Source organism: Mustela nigripes, chromosome 15 (assembly GCF_022355385.1).
Source record: "Mustela nigripes isolate SB6536 chromosome 15, MUSNIG.SB6536, whole genome shotgun sequence".
Lineage (NCBI taxonomy): Eukaryota > Metazoa > Chordata > Mammalia > Carnivora > Mustelidae > Mustela > Mustela nigripes.
This window is the reverse complement of record NC_081571.1, coordinates 17,220,385-17,239,654: the sequence shown is the minus strand read 5'-3', so window position 1 is coordinate 17,239,654 and position 19,270 is coordinate 17,220,385. Positions and strand designations below refer to the sequence as shown.

The 19,270-nt window shown below is 41.6% G+C and overlaps 1 protein-coding gene across 4 annotated transcripts in view; it reads left to right on the top strand.

The window, feature by feature from the left end:
- The window catches only part of DCLK1 (doublecortin like kinase 1), a 349,188-nt gene extending 330,165 nt beyond the window's left edge, over positions 1 to 19,023 (top strand). For 2 of the 4 annotated variants that reach the window (XM_059378354.1, XM_059378353.1), the window contains exons 17-18: positions 1,071 to 1,144; positions 13,030 to 13,173. In XM_059378354.1, coding sequence (XP_059234337.1) covers positions 1,071 to 1,144; positions 13,030 to 13,087 — 132 coding nt within the window. In that variant the 3' untranslated portion in view covers positions 13,088 to 13,173. Of the gene's footprint in view, positions 1 to 1,070; positions 1,145 to 13,029 lie in introns of all 4 variants that reach the window. The other 2 variants (XM_059378351.1, XM_059378350.1) reach the window with 1 other exon arrangement.
- The last annotated feature ends 247 nt before the right edge of the window (positions 19,024 to 19,270 follow it).

Sequence of the window (19,270 nt, the reverse complement as noted above, 5' to 3'; positions counted from 1 at the left end):
TTTTTTTTTTTAAAGGATTAAAATCTCACATTGTTCTTCGGTGAACACTGGGATAGCCTAGTTTATTATAATCGGAACACCAAACCCTTCAAGAAGTTTTTAGTTTGAATGCCTGGTGCCCCCGCATGTTTTTGCAAGGCCTTTGTGAATTCAGAAGTAGGGACTATGGGCATGGCACCGTTATCACACTTGAAAGCACTCATGAGCGTCTCTCAAAAGAAAAGCGTGCGAGGTGCATCCTGTCCTGGGTGGGATGGGGGAGTGGGCCTACAGCATGATGACTGTTTTCCGATTGGGGGGGTTGAATCTTTCATTCCTAGGTAGCCAAAGGCTGACATCTTATTCCAGGATGAACAACTTTGAGAACTTACCCTGTCTTCTATTTACCGTACCTTTTGTGGTTCATAAGCGCTTAACTGTACATACGCATTTTTAATATACAGTGAAAACTCTTTTTCCTTTTCTTTTCTATATTTTCAGAGAGAAAATTGACAGACTGTTTTACATTATATCTTTTTAGCCCAGGAATGTAATTAAGATTCACCTTTAAGAGTAGCTCTGCTTTTGAAGATTAACTCTTAAAGAAATCCAAACTGTTGTGACTTGTGAGGGTCCTTTTCATCTTTTATTTCATATGCATGAAGCCCTCCGATTTAAGCCTGGTGGGGTGAGGTGGGGAGGAGGGAGTCCAATCTGCTTTCTCTTAGGTGGCTAAAACGGATTTCAGTACTTTATTTAACTGTAACGCATTTTCCATTCTATGGCATATGAAGAGGTGTTTATATCTTTTGAAATTGAGAGGACATTATTAAATGTGCATTCAAAACCTTGTCTGACAAATTAGATCTATTCTAACAAATTGGCCTCTGAGATATTCATGAGGGATTAGTGCCTTTTCTTGCCTTTTTATTTTCAATGTGCAGATTTTAGGCTATTAGCTAGTCACCCTGCAAAAGAGGCATGGTGAATGTATCTCAGTGTATAGTCGGTGAAGAACGGCTTGGTCTGGAGTCGTTAATTCTCTAGCACAATGTCGATCCACTGAGTTGCCCCCATTTCTCTCTGCTCAGCTGGACCACGGGTTTACCATCAAGAGATCAGGGTCTTTGGACTACTACCAACAACCAGGAATGTATTGGATAAGGTATGAGATGGTGCAGCTCAACAGTCAGTGTTTCCATGGCAACGTGCTGGCAGTCTCCATTAACCAGTTCCTTCAGTGGATAAACATGCTTTTGATTTGTTATCCAGTCCATATGCTGCTTTATCGGTTTCATTTTAATCTTGATTGAGATGCCACACCCCCTCATTCCTTTTTTTCACCCATTATTCACACTGACATTTGCCAGCTTTCTTTCCATTGCACATGCTCAGTATCAATTTTCCTTACAGTTAAAAGGACAGTATATTTAGCATTAATGCCAAAGCCTTTTCCTGATGTTGCTAATTAAAACCATGATTTCTGGTGCTCTTCTGTCCTGTAACAAATGGAAGAACAATGGCGCCTCAGTGTGCGTTCTATAGAAGTATATACTGTCATTTTAAAGTCATCAAGCCCGACCTTGACCTTACTAGATGGATGAAACAATGCATTTACACGTTAGCAGTAGAAGCTCCTCCAAGTACAATGAGCTATAGAATGCATTGTGTGTGTTGGTAAGCTTGTGTTTTCAAATTCTCCACCTTCTTGTTTTGTTTTGTTTTCGTTTTATTGTTCCCTCCCTCCCCCTGGAAATCCCTTTATGTACTAGCTATTGCATGAATTTATTTCTCAATATTTTGTAACTGTCAGATTACTTAGCTGGCTTATCTGCAGAAGCAAAAGGGACTGTGTATGGGAGGTATTGATTTTTTTTTTTTTTTTTTTTTGAAACTGGGTTCAGAATTCTATCCCAATCATTTTCTATTCTAGTCAACTGCCCTGGCATTTCCTTCAAGGGGCATTGTTTGTGTCTCTTTAAGTTATCCACAGGCAGGATGGTTTCTGATGATTTGAAAATTTTACTGTGAGAAGTCCCAGGGAACTTTTCTCCTCCATCTTAATGTTCCTGAAATGATCTCCTGGTAAAGCTCCACATCTTTTGTGTTTGCAAAGAAAGACTCCCATGGTTGTTGTATTTGTTCCCCCCAAATGATGGAGTCCACGTGCAGTAATGTAGTGGCTACCCAATGTTTTTCATGGGTTAGACTACTAAATTTTACAGAAAGAGAAATATATATGTGCGTGTGTTTCTACATGTGTGTATATATGCACACACACATATAATATATAATTTTAACCCCCAATTAATTATTCCTGATTTTTGTTTCTACACTCAGAACAAAGGACTTAAGGAAGCAGTAAAGGGCACACTTTGACAAACCATCCAGTATAGTAAAACCATGATAATTCCCAAATCTGTTTAAAGCAAGAAAATGCCTAAACTAAATGAAATGTTTCACCGTCAGTTTTACCCAGAGCCTGTTTGTATCTTCTAGATTGATAAGCATGCCAGAGTGGCAACACAACCTTTTTCTTTACTTTAGTAAAATAACTTTATAGGTATAGCAAGAAATTTTGTTTTATTTTTAACCTTTCGGGGTGGGGATTAATCACGATTTGCCTTTATGCAGACTCTTTTTTGACGTTTTAACATAGAAATGGGTCCCTCCGACTTTTACTTTTTACTGAGAGATCATCTGCATTCAGAAGGGTGCAGATACCACAAACGCACGTTCCAGTGAATTCTCAAAAACGGGACCCAGATTGGGCACAGAGCCTTTCTAGCACCTCCAGAGATCCCCACCGCCTATATCAGGGCCCTTCCGGGAGGGTTACATAGCCCCAAGGGTAAACACTGACACGGACCAGGACTCTATCCACATTAATTAGCTTTGCCTGGTTGTGTACTTTATATAAATCGAATCACACCATGCTCTGCCCTTATTTTTTTAATTGTACTCCTTCTAACCTCAGGCATAGTAGCCAAATACATATGAGTAAAGTTGATCTACAACTAAAAATATGCATCAGCTATGTCTAATTACAGTTGTGCATGTTTGTGTAATAAAAATGGCACATACAAATATCGAATTTCAAAAAGAAAACGCTAGAAAATGATGTTGTTAAATGTGAGGGAGTAAGAGTGGGAGCAAAATGCCAAGTAAACACAATAATTAATAAATGTAGCCGAGTATAAAAAGGCCATTTGACTAAGATCCTAGTGATGGTTCCCATCAGCAGACAAAATGACACTTCCCTGAATAATGGGCAGGAGCAGATGGGAGATAATCTCTTTTTTCTTCCACACATAAACTGCTCTGTTTTCCAGCTGGGGGCAGTAACAACAATGTTTATAGTTAATGCTGTAGTCAACAGCACACCCAGTATGTAAAGTTAAATTGGAGAAACGATGCTAAAAACTCATCGGCATATATGCTTAATTAGGAAGTTTTATAATGCCATTTAGCCTCAGAACGAACACAGTCTCCTCACTGATTGCAAATGCTTGCCTTTTATCTCCACGGAAGTGGGAGCATTTGTCTAACCACGGTGGCAGCCAACTTGCAACATAAACAATCATTACAGGCAAACATCCCAGCTCCCAATTGTTGTGTTTACAAGGGCTCATGGCTGTTTTCGCTACTCTGAGCAGAACACTTGGGAGTCCCGGTTCTTTTTTGTAAAGCAGCTCACATCAGGGCATAGGCTGGAAAAAAGCATCTCTTCGGGGTGCCCAGAATTGTCATGTCCCTCTTAATAGGCTTTTTGGTGATGGTGGAGAAAGGGTGGCTATCCATTTTCCTCTTTCTCCTTCGTTCTCTTGCCTCTGGACAGAGAGCTGCTGCTTCCAAGCTGTAGCCAAGGGAGCCAGCACCATGCTTGGCCCGTTTTTCCAGGAGACCTTGCTCCTGTCTCATTGAGTCCAGAGGGGACCCTGCCCCAGGAATGAGCTGCCTGGGCCATTCCACTCCCTCATGGCTTTCCTGCAAGCAGCTGGAAAACATTTACATCTCATTACATTCCCCCCTGAAGATGCGACCTGATCCAAAGGGGCTGTGGTCACACGGATTTTGTGCCTCTCTCTAGTGAAGGTGTCCCTGTGGCAGGTGTCGTGGCCAACAGCACATGGAGAAGAATCCTGCATCCTCTACAGCGGCCAGAACGGGGGAACCCAATTAAATAAAACAAATATCAAAACAAGACAGAAGCTAAAAATGCTAAATGAGATAAAACGCGGAGGTGAGCTAGGACAAAAGGGTGGTTGAGTTCCCAGGCATGACGTGACTAAAATGTGCATATTGGATTCAAGCACCGTCCTGAAACAGTGAGTAATGAGGCAGAGCAGTAGCAGCCGTGCGCAGTCTTTGCGAGGCTATTAAACGCTGTCATGCTCGGCTGTTAAAAGGAATGGGGTCAGTTAAATGCATCTTGCTTGGTGCGGGTTTGAGAGAAGAGTTCCCACGAAAACCAGGGTGGAACCCCAGCCTGGTGTCCGGAGGGCTCCCAGGCTAGCCTCAGCCAGCAGCCAACCGCCCACAGCCAGTTGCATGCCTTGCGGGTCGTTTCACTGCACGTTGCCTTGGCCTTGCTCTGCCATTGTGAAAGCGCTCCCCAGTGAGCGTCAGAGCACTGCCAGAAGGATGAGCAGATGCCCCTGTTCCAGCAAGGGATTAACCACCCAACTCCATGCCCGACCCCGACCCGAGACTCCCTCTGTAACAGTGTAACACTTAAGAGAAGGCAGAGATTTAAACTTCAGAACCCACCCACGCTGTGATTACAGAGAAAAGGATCAGGCAAGTAGGAGGTATGGGTTTGCAGCCTTGATGTTAAAAAGTGAAGCCAAGAGGCTCAAAAGATGGGCAGTGCTTTGCCCTGTTGTTCCACGAATGGTATTGAGAGAAGCCTGGGAAGAGTGAGACGTCTGCGTCCTTTCCCCAAGTCAAACAGGTGGCTCACTGTTGGAGAGTTCCATCCTTAAGAGGATGCCAGCCACATCTCTCTTTTAAAAATGTCACTTTCTTGTTACTGAAATGAGCAGTGGCCATGGCATTCCAAGACCTACTGATTGGCTCTGAACCAAAGTGAGATTTTATACCTCTCCTGACATCCTCGATGATTCGGTATTGATCGGAAATTTGGTGGTATCCTATTTATTTTTGACCTTGCTTAGGCATCTCTTTTCCTCTTTTTGATTTAAAGGAAAAAAAAAAATCTGCCCTCATCTTTGTATTTATTCATGCCATACTTTGACTCCGAACGTTCCCCAGTGATGGTCACTGATGTACTACAGATTTTATTAGGTATATGCTTGTAGGAAAGGGTAGCCATGAGGAACTTAATCATAAGTATTGACAGACTGTTATTTATCCAGAAAGAGTGTAAATGTCGACCTGCTGAAGTTAGATGATTCTCGAATCCGTGTCAGCCACATGATACTTAAACCAGAAAGTCTTGGAAAGCTTATGTATAATCAAGTGACCATTAATATAGAAGACCTTAATTTTGAGGATAAACGTGTTTTTGAGGATAAATGTGTTTTTGAAGGATTTGGAGTAAATTAAAGTGTGGATAATCAAATTACATAGGACATGCTCTAGGACAGTATTCCATTTATAGCAGCTTGGAAGTAAGACTTTCAGTAAAGCTAAAAAGTTTTTTGTAAAAAAGGAATTACCCATAACTTACCTGCTTTAGTAAATTCTAAATTTTCATAGATTTCTATCAGATTAGTTATGGTTGTGGTTGGATGATGAAGGAAAACCAAGATGGCAGCTTAGTTTAGCTTCCATTATGAAAAAATCAAGGTCTGTAGGGCAGAGGAAGCACATGAATTTTGTCCTCTAGAAGGCTGAGCTCAGTAAATGGCTCTAATTTTAACCCTCTGGTGGGAGGCCATCAGAAACCCATTGTAGAGAGCAAGAACAACTTGGGATTCTATTAAGAACAGAGCAGCAGGAGGAACCTGTATTTAAGAAGATGGTGGAGAACCAGGGAGGCCGCTCCTTCCCAGAAAGTAAGGAATAACCTTTAAGAGAGACACCTAGAAATGAGCTTAGAAGCTGACTAGGTTTCATTCCACGAGATGTCCTTTTGCCATTTTAACAATCTTCACTTCAGGGAAATACCCTGTCGTAATGTCCAGATTCAGTGCAGTTCCTGGCGTGGCCCCAAAAGGGTATTAAAGCGAAACAAAACAGAATCATAACAAGCATAAAAGTAAGCCAAATAAAATGAGGAGGGTGGATATCTCAATTGATTCGGCAGTTTAATTTTACTAGCAGGCAAAACATTTCCAGAGTGGCAAGCAACTCGTAACTCAGTCCTTACAGAGTGAGGGCGAGCAAGGGGAAGGGTTTCCTAGATTAATGCCCCAACAGCTGTATCCTCAGTTCCGTCTCCTTGGTGGTATGAATAATGGATGGACTAAAAGGCAAAATGCGCAGTAATGTTCTTTTATTAATGAAATGAAGACTACTTGTGATGGCCAGCAATAAATTAAGAAAAGCAAAAGTGGAAAAGCAGTCAATGTTTACCTCAGAAAAATGCAGTTACTCAAAGGCAATAATTACGGCCGTGACAGAAGACATTGCCTCACAACCTAAATGAGGTGCATCTCTTGCAAGCCTTGCACGTACGTTGCAGAACAGAATTATTTTTGATCCACAGACTGCAAGGCCTATTGTTTGCCAAGAGAGGAATGGAATCCATTATGTAGACTGATGGCGAAATTAAGCATATTCATAGTATTTCGGAGGTGAAAGTTTCCCTAGGGATCATGCACTGTACTTCCCCTTTAGTCGATGGACCAGGGAACTGGGGCTCAGTGTGCTTGAGAAACATGTCCAAGGACACATCATCAGCTGAGCTAGGACAAAAAGCTAGTTCTCCTGACTTACCCCTACTGCTGCTTCCAAGGGGATTAAGCCAACGCCAACCAGACGAGACAGCACAGCAGACATGGAGGTGTCGCAGACGGGCAGAAACAAAGCTGATGTTCTCATTCATATTCTTGATTCATTCCTGACTTGCCTCCCGCATGCTCTGTTTTTCCCCTTCAACATCGCATAGATATGTAGATGGATACGTCCTCCATATATATATATGCTGATTTCCAAATGTAACGTCAGAGATAAAGATTTAAAATATCTGAGTACTCTATGGAGGATAGTATCATTTCATGGTAATACAAGAGGCCACTGACCGATTTCATTAGATGTCTCTATTGTCAGAATGTATTTCCTCGGTATTAGGCAAGGGCTGTCTTTCATTCGTGCGTGCCTGTTACCACGACAGGCACCAAAACCTGATGGTTATTAATTTCTCTTAAGATTTCTAACTATTGCGTGTGCAGCCACCTGAGTTGCCAAAGTAACCGGCATGATTTTACCATTCCTCAGTTTTCACACTTGATCTACAGCTCCTAAGAACATTGTGAGAACCAAGGGCTTACATTCTCGGGTAGGGATATACAGTTTCTTCTGTGTAGGATAGCTTTATATTAGTTCCTCCTTACCATTTTATTTGGTCAACTATTCGTACTGTTTTCCAGGATCCCCCAGTACACAATTACTTAGCTGTAACTCAGTACACAGGATAGTTGTCCTTATTGGGTACGTATTTTATGTAACTAGATTAGAGCTACATATTTGGTTCCTACTGGTCAACTCCAGAATCTCAAGAGATTTCTTGCTCACCTCTAACCTGTGGTAATGAGCACCAACATGTGATAATGCAGGTTTCAGATTCTCTTGTGAGTTCTTAACAAAGTGATAACTTACTGAGGAAACACTTGGGAATTCTGTTGCAAGTCCATTCATGTCAACTCTAACAAACCTACAAACCATGAGCGAAATAAACTAATAAAATAATGAATCTGTTGGGAAGTCTTAAGTTTTAATGGAACATTGAGTCTCTACCTGAGGACGACTTTCCCTTACAGAGATAGGCAGTAGGAAGAAGAGACCCCATTTTCTTGATACTGGGAATTTTGGTAATTGATAAAGAGGACAGCTGACTTTCAGGAAAGATTGAAAGAGCCCAGAATTTAAACTTGTAAGGCAGCACTTCAGAGGAGAAATAATGTTTGGAATGCTTTTTTAGGGGGAAATAAAAATGATCATTTGGAAAAAAAAATACATATACATATATATTTATAGCAGTACCTTTTTAAAAATTATGGAATAGCACATTGTTCTATTTCCTTGCTGAATTCATCTGTCCTGAACTACAAATGGCGACTACAGAATTCAAGTGTAAAATTGGAACTGTACATACTCTAGAGGCAAGTTCATTTTATAGCCACAATTAAAATTTTTAAAATGTGGTATATGACAGTACTTACTGTGCTGAGAATTTCACGATAAATGGTCACTGAACAGATAAATATATAAGAATATTATGGGATGCAACCATTTGATCACATACATCATATCCTTAAATATTGACTTGTGATCCCTTTAAGTTCTTAATTTTTTTGGTATTTTACAGTTGCTTTGGATTCTGTTGTTGTTGTTGTTATTCAGACTATGTCTCTAATACGTGTGCCATAGTCTGCTAGGCATTCTGGAAAATGCAAAGAAGTTTCAGATTCTGCCATTGAGGAGCTTCATGGGGGTGGGGGGGCATATTCACAGAAAGTTAAGTAGGAGGCAAATGTGCAAAAAGTGCCAAAAGTTTGGTCAAGACAATAGCCTGAGAAATTTAGAAAGAGAAAGTGTGATGCAGGAGGTGAAATTTGATCAAATCTTGGAACATAGATAGATTTGAGTGGATGGGAAGGAGGAGAAGTAATTTCAGATAGGTGAGCGCCTTGAACCAAGATGTAGGGTGAGAAGGATTGAAGTGTGCTCAGAGACACATCAGTTAAGACTTTTTTGATTGCAGGTGACAAACACCCAAACCAAACTGGCTTAGGCAAAAAAGAAATTTATTTCATCTAATCTGGAAGGCTCCAGGGTGGGTCTGGCTTCAGTGACGGATGGATTCAGCACTAAGTCAGGGCCTGGTTTTTTTCCATCTCTCCACTCTGCTTCCCAATGTTGGCTTTAGTCTGGAGCTTCACATGTTACAAGGATGTGGGAAGCAATGCCAAGCCTACTATCCTTCAAAAATGGGGATTCATTGTAAAAGTGAGGTCCTGGTGAAAATCTCCTTGTATCCTATTAACTGGGTTTGATGCCCATCCTGAACCAGTCGTGGGTATTGGGGAATGCAGTAAGCTCACGCTTGCTTCTATCATAAGCCCATCCCATCCTTGCCTCACTCTCAAAGATGAGACTATGGTCATCTTCATTGGAACCACACAGTACAGGAATGGGGCATGTCCAAAGGGAAAGTGAGGTATGGTTAACTGTAACCGGAGTGGATGGGTACCATGTAAGAATACCAAGTGTCCACTAATGGAGGATAAGTCTGCAGGTCATTTTGAGTAATTACAAGAACGAGACACTGGAAGTTCTTCCTGTGAGCACATAGTGAATGTTAGGACAAGGAGTTGGGCTTTACGAGGAATTGTAAATAAATTGGACCTGGGGATAATGGACCTGTCAGGATGAACTGGGGGTTGGGTGCTCAAGAGGTCACAATAATGTGACCTCTGTGGTACTTCCCCATATTTCAAAAGCTGCCATGTTTGCAGAGTATTTGTTGTGTGCTGTGAAATATGGAGAACACAGAGGGGATGCCTAAGACTTGATCCTGCCCCTCAAAGAGTCTACAGTGTGGCAGAGAAGACAGTGAATTGGGGGCAGTTGTGGTGTAGGCAGGGTGCACAGGGGTAGCAAAACTGGGTTTCGTGGAGCACAGAGAAAGAAGATGTTCTTAAAATGACCCACAGTCATGGAACTGGAAGCAGAGTGAGCAGGAACCCAGGGAAGAGAGGCCTATAGACAGGGACCCCCTCTGGAGCCTCTTTGAAAGCAAGTTGGTTGGGATCTCAGTCATTAGTTGTGTAGCCTTTCAGAATATTAGGAGGACATGGGTGGGTAGGAAACTGCCTCTCTGTCATCAGACTTAGGCCTCCCTTGGAGTTAGCAGACCCAGAATGGGATTATACATGTAGTGGACCCTGGCTTGCTCTCCCTGAAAGAGAGGGGTTCTCGGGCCATCGGCATGGGAAAGCCCTAGTCTTTGGGCATTTGATGCTGCCTGTGGCCAGTGTCTTCTCCCCAGCTCACTCTGGTTGGAACAAAGGAGTGAGCTACTGGCATGTGGTAGCTTCATTTTATTGTTTCAGTAGACGTCAGAGTAAGTGGGGAAAAAATTCTCAGGCCTTCTGCAGGAGGAGAACTGAGTTCTCTTCCTGGTGAGCAGTGCTATTCAGGCAAGTGTCTCCACATGCCTGGGCCTCAGTCTCCCTGTTTATAAAGACAGAGCATTGGACAAAGAATACTTGATAAATTTTTTTACAATTCTAAGAGTCTATAAATCCAACTGAAACAACCTTCACACCCTTATATTCCATGACATAGGATCATGACATGATCTATTTCCAAAAATAACTGCTCTGAAATTACTGTTTAGTGGCACAACTGAAAGCGAGGGAGATTGGAACACCACGGTTCACCACTGAGGCGGCAAACATTTAGAAAGCTGCTAACTAGAGGAAGTGCCAGGAGTGGTGAGAACTGACTGGTCCAAGGGGTCAGGGCACGTGTTGTTCAAGAAGAAGCACGAGTCAGGGAGAGAATGTGGTTGCCCTTAGGAGGATATGGAGAAACAGAAGTGAAAAGCAGGGGAATGGAACCATCCAAGCATGGACTCAGCATTGAGTGCCACCAGCCCCCGCATTAGCTGTCTTGCGGAATTTATGGGGAAACGGCCCATTTCAGTGGCTGTAGCCAAGAGCATGCCTTGAAGGGATCGCGTAGCTTATGAGGAGATGCAGTAAACCTGGATAAAGTGCCAAGGAGAGGAAGGGGGAGGGAGGGTGTGCGAAGTTCTGATGTAAGCTTTGTTTTCCTCTGACCTGCAGTTATTTAATTTTAAAACTGTCTCTTACATCCAACTATGAAGGGGGAAAAAAACAAAAAACAAACAACAACCAAGGCCTTCCATTTCTGAGCATCTCAGCCATTTGAAAAGCATTGGCACATCCATGTTTACCTACAGCAACTCGAGGACAATGGGAAGGGATTATTCCTGATCCTTATTTAACTGAGAACCAAGTAAATAGTTCCCATAGCCAGTGATGGACGGAGCAGAGTCACAATTCCTGACGACAGTCCGGGTGTGCTTTGTTTTCCCCACACCAGAAAGCCTCAGTCCACTACTTAGTATTTTGTCCAATGCCAATGACTTTTTTTTTTCTCAAGAAGGTAGAAATAGAAATATTTTTTATGACCAAGAGGAGAGTTTATATTACTCTTGGATTAACTACAGAATGGTTTTTATGTAAGTCAGACTAAATAGACGTCTGTTTTTTTACAAACATCCAGCTCTACGCGCACAGAACATTTTCAGTTTGCTTTGAAAGCAAAATACCATGTGTCGTAACTTTACAATGTTTTAAATAAAGTTAGGAATTTGGGTTTATGATGCTGAAAATACCATAAAATCAGAGGGTAGAAGACCAGGAAATATGTGTGTGTGTGTGTGTGTGTCCTTAAAAAAATTCTGCAAATAGAAGAATCAAAGGTAGACATTTCCACAAGCCAGTTATTGAATCATTGTATTAACAATCTAGTGAAACGAGAAGTAAATTATTAAAGTTTATCTTCCTCGTTGATTTGTAACACTGTTCTTCAGTCTGTGGATAGTTTTTAAAGCAGAGCAGTTCACCCTAACAAAGCCATTTACTGTACTGGTCCTATACTCTGGCACTCTTTTTCTCTTTATTACTTCATTTTGGAACTTTGATTGCCCTATTTTAGATCTAAGATTGCTCTAATGCTATACTGCAATTGTATGAGGGGCTTGGTTTTCACTTTGTTCTCAGAACCAGGCTGGCTATAAATTTATCTCTGTTCTTTGAAGAGGCTAACAGTAAATTTTCAAGAGGAAAAATGGTGGTATATATCCCTACAGAGGAAAAGTAATCTCTTAAAAGCAGAATAACCTCCAGGCTACATCCTTTTAAAGAGAGACTTTCAAACAAGGACGCCTTCAACTTTTATATGTGTTCTATATTTTTCTTCAGGCTTTGTACCTACTCTTCGCTCTGTGTAAGGTTTCTCCGTAATGACCCCGTTCCTCCCCACACCCATTAAATCTGTAATGAAGTCATGCCGTTCCCAATTCTGATGTCATAATAACTTCCAGAGCCACGGCTGGGTAGCACATCCTGGAGATGATCTGAGGTTTCATCAGGAAAAGAGGCAGAGAGACCCCGGAGTTGGAATACCCACATAATTGAATCTCTGTTTCATAAATTACCACATACTACAATGAAAATGAACTTTGTAAAGTTAAATCCAGGGAGGCTTTCTGTTTGGTTTACTTGCAGTCAAAGCAGTCTCCAATTTCAGGGCACTGGTTCCATTCAAGTTACAGCAGGCCTTCCCGGAGATGTGGTCACCCTCCCTCATCAACAGATCATAAGATCATTTCGAATGAGGAGGTGCTAAAAGAACGGGATGAGCCTGTGGCTCTGTTTCCATGTCTGACGACTTCATCACCTCTCATCTTGATTGTACAGCCGCCTGGAGCTGGATGTTGATGAATGAGGCACGCCTGGTGTCCTCACGTGTCAGACACACGGGCCTGGGGCTCCCTTCACCGGGGGCTCTCTGGCTCGCCTGGGAGCGACCAAGGGGAATAGATGTGGAGCTTGGGGAAGGCCGGGGAGGGCTGGGGAGAGGTTGAACCCATCACATCATCCATCCTGCCTGTGTCTCCTGAGGTCATGACCAGGGGCTCCTAAGAGCTGCCCTGGGAGGGAGCAGAGAGCTCCGCCACTGTGGTGACTGTTGTCAACACAAGTCAGCCAGAAATGGGCAGTTCAGTTGGCCAGCCTATGTTTCAGACCTCAGAAAGTTCCCGAAAGTGTTCCTTTCGCCCTTTCCTTCAGCCTAATTGTCCTCTTTCTCATTTTATGCCCCTGCTAGACCACCGCTCTTGATAAGGAGAGGCAGGTTTTCCGACGAAGACGCAACCAGGATGTGAGGAGCCGGTACAAGGCCCAGCCAGCTCCGTCTGAACTCAACTCGGAATCAGAAGACTACTCCCCGAGCTCATCTGAGACTGTTCGCTCCCCAAACTCGCCCTTTTAATAAGACCCTTTTACTCGAAGTCCTAGCTTAACCCTTTGAGACTCTGAGGTTGTTTTCCAAATTTATGTGAAACAGTTTCATCTGATCTATCTAGCACTCAGTGCTTGAATGGCAGAACAGAAAGTGTGTTTTCTGGTATCTTTGTAGTGATTTCTCTTTGCTGAAGGAGATGACCACATGGTGTTTGCGAAGATGGCAACTTGCTGCTAATAGGGTCCTCAAAGGGTTAAGGCTAACTTGCAACTTTTTTAAACATAGAAGCAATGAATGTGTTTGTCAGTCAAACTAGGATCTGCAGTATTGTAATATCGCACGTTAACCCTCTGAGTGCATAGGATTTTATGGAGAACCCCTGGGGAATTTTTCAGGCCTTTGGATGTATACGCACACGCTTCTTGATTTTGCTGCAGATCAAGGATGTTCTTAGATGCTGAGATGTCCAGACAAGAAGGACATCTAGAACGATAGCTTGCTTGTCGTTTTTTTGTGGGTTTAGAATCTAGCAGGCTTATAACTTAGACATAAGACCTCTCTTTCTTCTTCACAATCCCATTTTGAAAGGGACTTTTTTCACTAGAGGTATGACTGTCCGCGGCCGCGAGTCCTGCATCCCGAGTGGAGGCGACTGGGTCTGTGGCCGACAGCCTGACCCAGGAAAGAGCTGGCGCCCCCCTCCCCCACATCGCCTCCACATGAAGACGGGCTGACGACGCCCCAGAAATGCTGCTTCCACATCAGTTGCTGCTAGTGACAGCGCAGACCCTCGGAAGTCACCATACTTTGTCTTGTGCGTGGTGAGTGAGGGTCTGCCTGCTCAGTATGAGACATCTATAGAAAACAACAACAACAACAACTGGGGGAAAAGAGCAATAAATTGCCAGGTGCTCTATAGGGCTGGGATTTCAAACAGAAAGAGGAAACAAGATCCTGTTCCTTTTCTCACCTGCATTTTGCGCACTGCAGTCTTCAGCGTGAAATCCATATAGAGTACAGAGGGGTGCTGGGGCACAGGGAACTAGAGGCAAGTGCTTTGCAAGGTGGCTGAGGAGAAAGCGCAAGGGAAGGCACACTCCAGAATGTTCTAAAAATGGGTTTTAAGGAAATAAACCATTGGTAAGAGAATTACATGTGCACCTTTAGATTACTTATGTACAACCTCCCAGGAAGAACAGGATGGAAGACCTAGAAGATGCCCCTGAGAATAAAACTTCTGTTCCCTAAGATGACCTTTTGATACGACTGCCTTTAGCTGTCCAGAGAGACATGTTGTTTTTCTCCCTTTGGGCCAAGTCCTGTCTGAGGCCCGTGTTTTCACTCCTGTTACCAAACTTTCCTGCCTAGTCCTGAATCCCCAGTGAATTTCTTCTGGAATGTGTCCCATTTCAGAAAGAGGGCCTGTCACCTCCAGTGTGTCCTGCTGGGCTTAGAGAAGAGGCTGGTCATGACGCCTTGGAGGCAAGGTCCGACTCAAATGTCCTGCTAAGGTTTGCCCAGTTCTCTGACCCAGGAGACAACCAGTGAGTGATGTCTCATGAAATTTGCATCTGGACAGCCGAACAGAGCTCACTGTCTCTGTTTTAAATATACTTAGGTATCTGACAGTCTTCAAATTTGTATAGTCAAGTCTTTATTTTTGAATACATGTTGGTCTTTAATCACCTTTTTTCACTCTTCAACTCATAAACTTTGGTCTCTATCAATATACATTTTATTTTTTTTTTTTTTTTAAAGATTTTATTTATTTATTTGACAGAGAGAAATCACAAGTAGATAGAGAAGCAGGCAGAGAGAGAGAGGGGGAAGCAGGCTCCCTGTTGAGCAGAGAGCCTGATGCGGGACTCGATCCCAGGACCCTGAGATCATGACCTGAGCCGAAGGCAGCGGCTTATCCCACTGAGCCACCCAGGCGCCCTCAATATACATTTTAAAAATCGCAACATCTCATGGCTTTTGCGACAGAGTTTCCCTGGTTTTTTGTTTTTTGTGTGTGTGGGTTTTTTTTTTTTTTTTTTTTTGCTCTTCCACATTTTGGTTTGTCCTTTTGGTCTGTGTTGTCCTGACATGTAAACAGTAGATCATTTATTGAGAGGTTTCCTCATTTCAGAGAGTTCTGTAATGGTAGCACATAACATGAAGTAGCACAAATCAGCTGGGTTTTTTGGCGGGAGGGGGAGGGCAGAACACCAAGAAGGGGGTTGGTGTGTAGGTAGATTTCATGTTGGTAAAACACCTTGAACCAGTCAGAAATTACTGCTTTCTCCAGAACTACGAAGCAAAGCACTGTTCTAAGACTAAGGAGTGGCTCTGTCACTTGGCCTCAACTTTAAATGTGTGACTACAAAGAATCCAATGGGCAGAGACCTACCTGCCAGTAGCTTGTCACTTTCCTTTCTTTTCGCCGAATTACTGTCTTTCCTGTGGGCATTACGTACATTGCTACAGCATCTATGTACCGAACTTCTAGTGCACGGCTCAGGCCTTTTTCCATCTGAGTCTAGGGGGACCGCGGACCCTGTAAAGCTGGGGAGTGTTTCCCAGCACACCGCAGAGGGACATTCAGCATGGGGATCCCAGCGTATCGTATCGCTGTAGAATTTGAGTGATCTGTGCTGAATAAACAGTGGAATGTGACCTGTCAAGTAGAAATATTGAGTAATCAGATGGAATGCAATCTTTAGCATGAAGCTATTGAGATTCTGAATGTCAGAGATGTACTCAGAGGGTTAACAGACAAGCACAAGGCATGCTGATTACATTGGTGTATCCAGACTGCTCTGCTTTTTAGCCAGTGCTTTCTAATTTTTTTCACAACATTCTTGGGATAGTTCAAGTTTGAAATAATTAAGTGGTGGTGTTCTTTAAGGAATTTCTATAACCAAATTGATCTTATTTTTTATTTCACTTTATCATAGAATAAATTATGTACCATTATGGCAGTGTATCTCTGTAACTATCGATTTCATCATTGCCACAGTGTTTCCATATTTTTTTTCTAAGTATTTAATATAGCTCTTATGGTGGTGGCCTGGTGATGGGGACTGTCTTTCCTTTATTGATACATGACCAACCAGATGGTATTTTCAAGGGAATTTTTAGATTCATCATTTCAGTTGGATAGTAGACTTACTAAAGAAGAACTCCTTCATGACTTGCATCGTGTAAATCATCTCTGTAGATGAGAACTGTTCTTTTTTCTCGACATTGTAGCAGAAATCATTTTCTTCATCATAATCGATGAATATGTGATTTGCTCCACATCATTAGAAGGAAAACTAAGGTTTCAGTCACTGAAAATGTTTTTACCGTAGCCCTCATCTAACTTACACGTGGTGCATATAAAAATAAGCAGAGAAAACAAAATACAAATAAACTGCTGAAAACACTTGGTGTTTTGTATTCAGTGAGCCCCTCCTGCAACGCTCAGCACCCCCGTGGGTGGTGGTTAACAGGCCCGTCAGATATTGTTGAAAGAAAGCAATATATCCATGAATGAAGGCTAAAATTGCAATCCTTTACCCTTTGAGGCATATTTCAGTTGGAAAAAAAAAAAAAAAAGAAGAGAAGAAAAATTGGTTTAGCTTAGAGGGTCATGGAGCTACCGTAGGACCAAGGCTCGTGCACATTAAATCACCATTGTTTGCTGGCCAACGGTACCCATTAGACAGCTCTGTTCCCTGCGCTGAAGTGCGATTGTGCTTGAGGGACAGCTTTCCTAATGTTATTGTGTTGCCTGCCAGCCCTTCTCAGGGTAAGGACCTGTCAGCATTTCCATGATAAACTTCTGTTTTCAAAGGTTTTTAATTTGACCATAAAAAGGTGCCCCGGGCTGAAGTTTGCTATATAGGGCCTGTACCAAAGAGTGTGAAGATTCACTTCCTTCTCTTTTCTGCCCAATTCTCCCTAGAAAAGGGCAGCAGCACAACAAATTTGGTGTGTCCCCTTCTTCACTATAATTGCGGAACTGTGGAAAGCACCAAGATCCAAGGTGGTAGTTTCAGTGTAATGATTCATTTGGATGTGGGTTTGAAAAAAAACATGAGTGAGTCACCTGGCATATACTGTAGATAGCATATCTTTTCTATAATTTGTAAATTGTTAATTTTTTAAACTGCTACATGATCTTTTCTTTTTTTTCTTTTTTCTTTTTTTTTTTTTTTTTTTGTCCAAAGATCTTTAAGAAACTTGAAGTTGGTCATTTCAAAGGTTAGCCTTTCCTGCGTGTTGTCTGCCATTTCCATTAGGAGTTTGGGAAAAATCCTCTCAGACTGACCCTTACTTTGCATGTGGTGATAGAGGGTCAGATAAACACTTCTTATGGAGATACGGATTTCTTTATTTAATCATCAGGTTTCAGGAAGCCATTCATGTCTGTTGGGAAAAATGGTGATTAAAAGCACTTCCAAAACTAACATTTTTGTCAATTCAGATGTGAAAAGAGCATAAATTATCACACTTTACATGTTTTCTTTTGTTTGTTTAAAGGCAAATAAATCAAGAAAACTTGAAGACACTAAACATTTGATTACTCCAAATGTGCTTTAAAATTGGCTCAATGGTGCTTATACATAAAACAGTAACAAATGGGGTTCCTAGGACTGTCAGAAGGAATCTTTAATTTGTGTGTAATTACATACTGAGGAGGAGGTGCTTTTAACCCCGTCTTTTATTTTTTAATCATCTCAAATATGCAACCATCCATCCAGTAACATTAAGGGTCATAAACTGGTGGGAAACAGGAAATTCAATGTAGAGGCTTAGAATGCCTCTGGTTAGGGTGGGCTTTTCTCCCCCCTTCGGTTTTGATGTTATTGTTGATGGGCGTCAACACTGAAGCTGCCGTGATCATTTTTCAGTGATCGAGCTTTTAACTGGCAGGTGTTTTGATCATGAGGTTTGCAGTATCTTGCCCTTGGAGACAAGTCAGAAACCTAGATTCCTTCTTTTTCCCTAAAGGAAGAGTGATCTCTATAATTAAACTATACCTGTAAATTGCCTCAACTTTCTTTTTTGGTCAACCGAAATGAGACCCTTAATGTTGCTTAAATGTAAAATTGTATATTTTTGTCTGTGATATACTTTATTAATTTAAAGTAAATAATAGTTCTAAAAGCCTTCACCGTCGGTATTAAGAGAAAGTAGGATTTTAAAAGTGATGATAAAGATGCTATAATGTCAATTCATTCCAGTCCAATCGAATGTGGTAAGAAAAAGACCTTAAATATTTCTCTAGGGACAATTTCTCACTTGCCATTGACATTAATCTTCGATGTATGCTCAGAAAAAATAAAAAGAAATTGAAACTGGTCCAAGGTTAGAGTCATATCCTTGATAACTATTTTTTTTATTTTATTAGGAAATTAATAATAGCCTTTTTCATTCTGGCTGAAAGAAAATTATTAAAGGATTAGTTGAGTGTGAAATTAAATAGTATTTTGCTCATGCATACTAAAAAGATGGGCTAGGTACTTGATGCGTTTAAACAAGTTTCTGAAAGGTTTCAATTTGGTGCGAGGGAAAAAAATTCAATGTTTCCTTTGAAAATACTGAATTTATCAATGGCTGCATGGATCAGATGGCATAGGTTAATCTTTGATTTTCAGAATCTTAATGAAGTAACTTTCAAACAATTTGTATCCACGATTAAAGCTGGAATGAGATCCAATTTTTTCCCCTAATCTCTCAGTTTAAGCTAATAAATGTAGGTTAATGTGGAATGAAATCATCTGTGATATATTATGTTTATTTATCAACTGAGCTTTTTTGATGTTGCCTGTTTTTATGTAAAACATGTTCTTAAAGTTAATAAAATAATAGTACTTGGTGTATGAACTACTATGTAATACCCTAGACGCAGTGTCCACTCCTCGATTCCCTTTGCCATAATGGAAGAAAATTTCATTTTAGTTCAATTCATAATTGACACATTCAGTCCACGAAGGAATAACCCAGCTGTGTTCTTGGGGGGGCATTCTCTCTATGCAAGGCTTTAAAAATTAGTCATGCGGTCAGAGTGTAGCTTTCCCACATGTCCCCCACAGCAGAGTGTATATTTCATGGGCATAATTCAAAAACAACT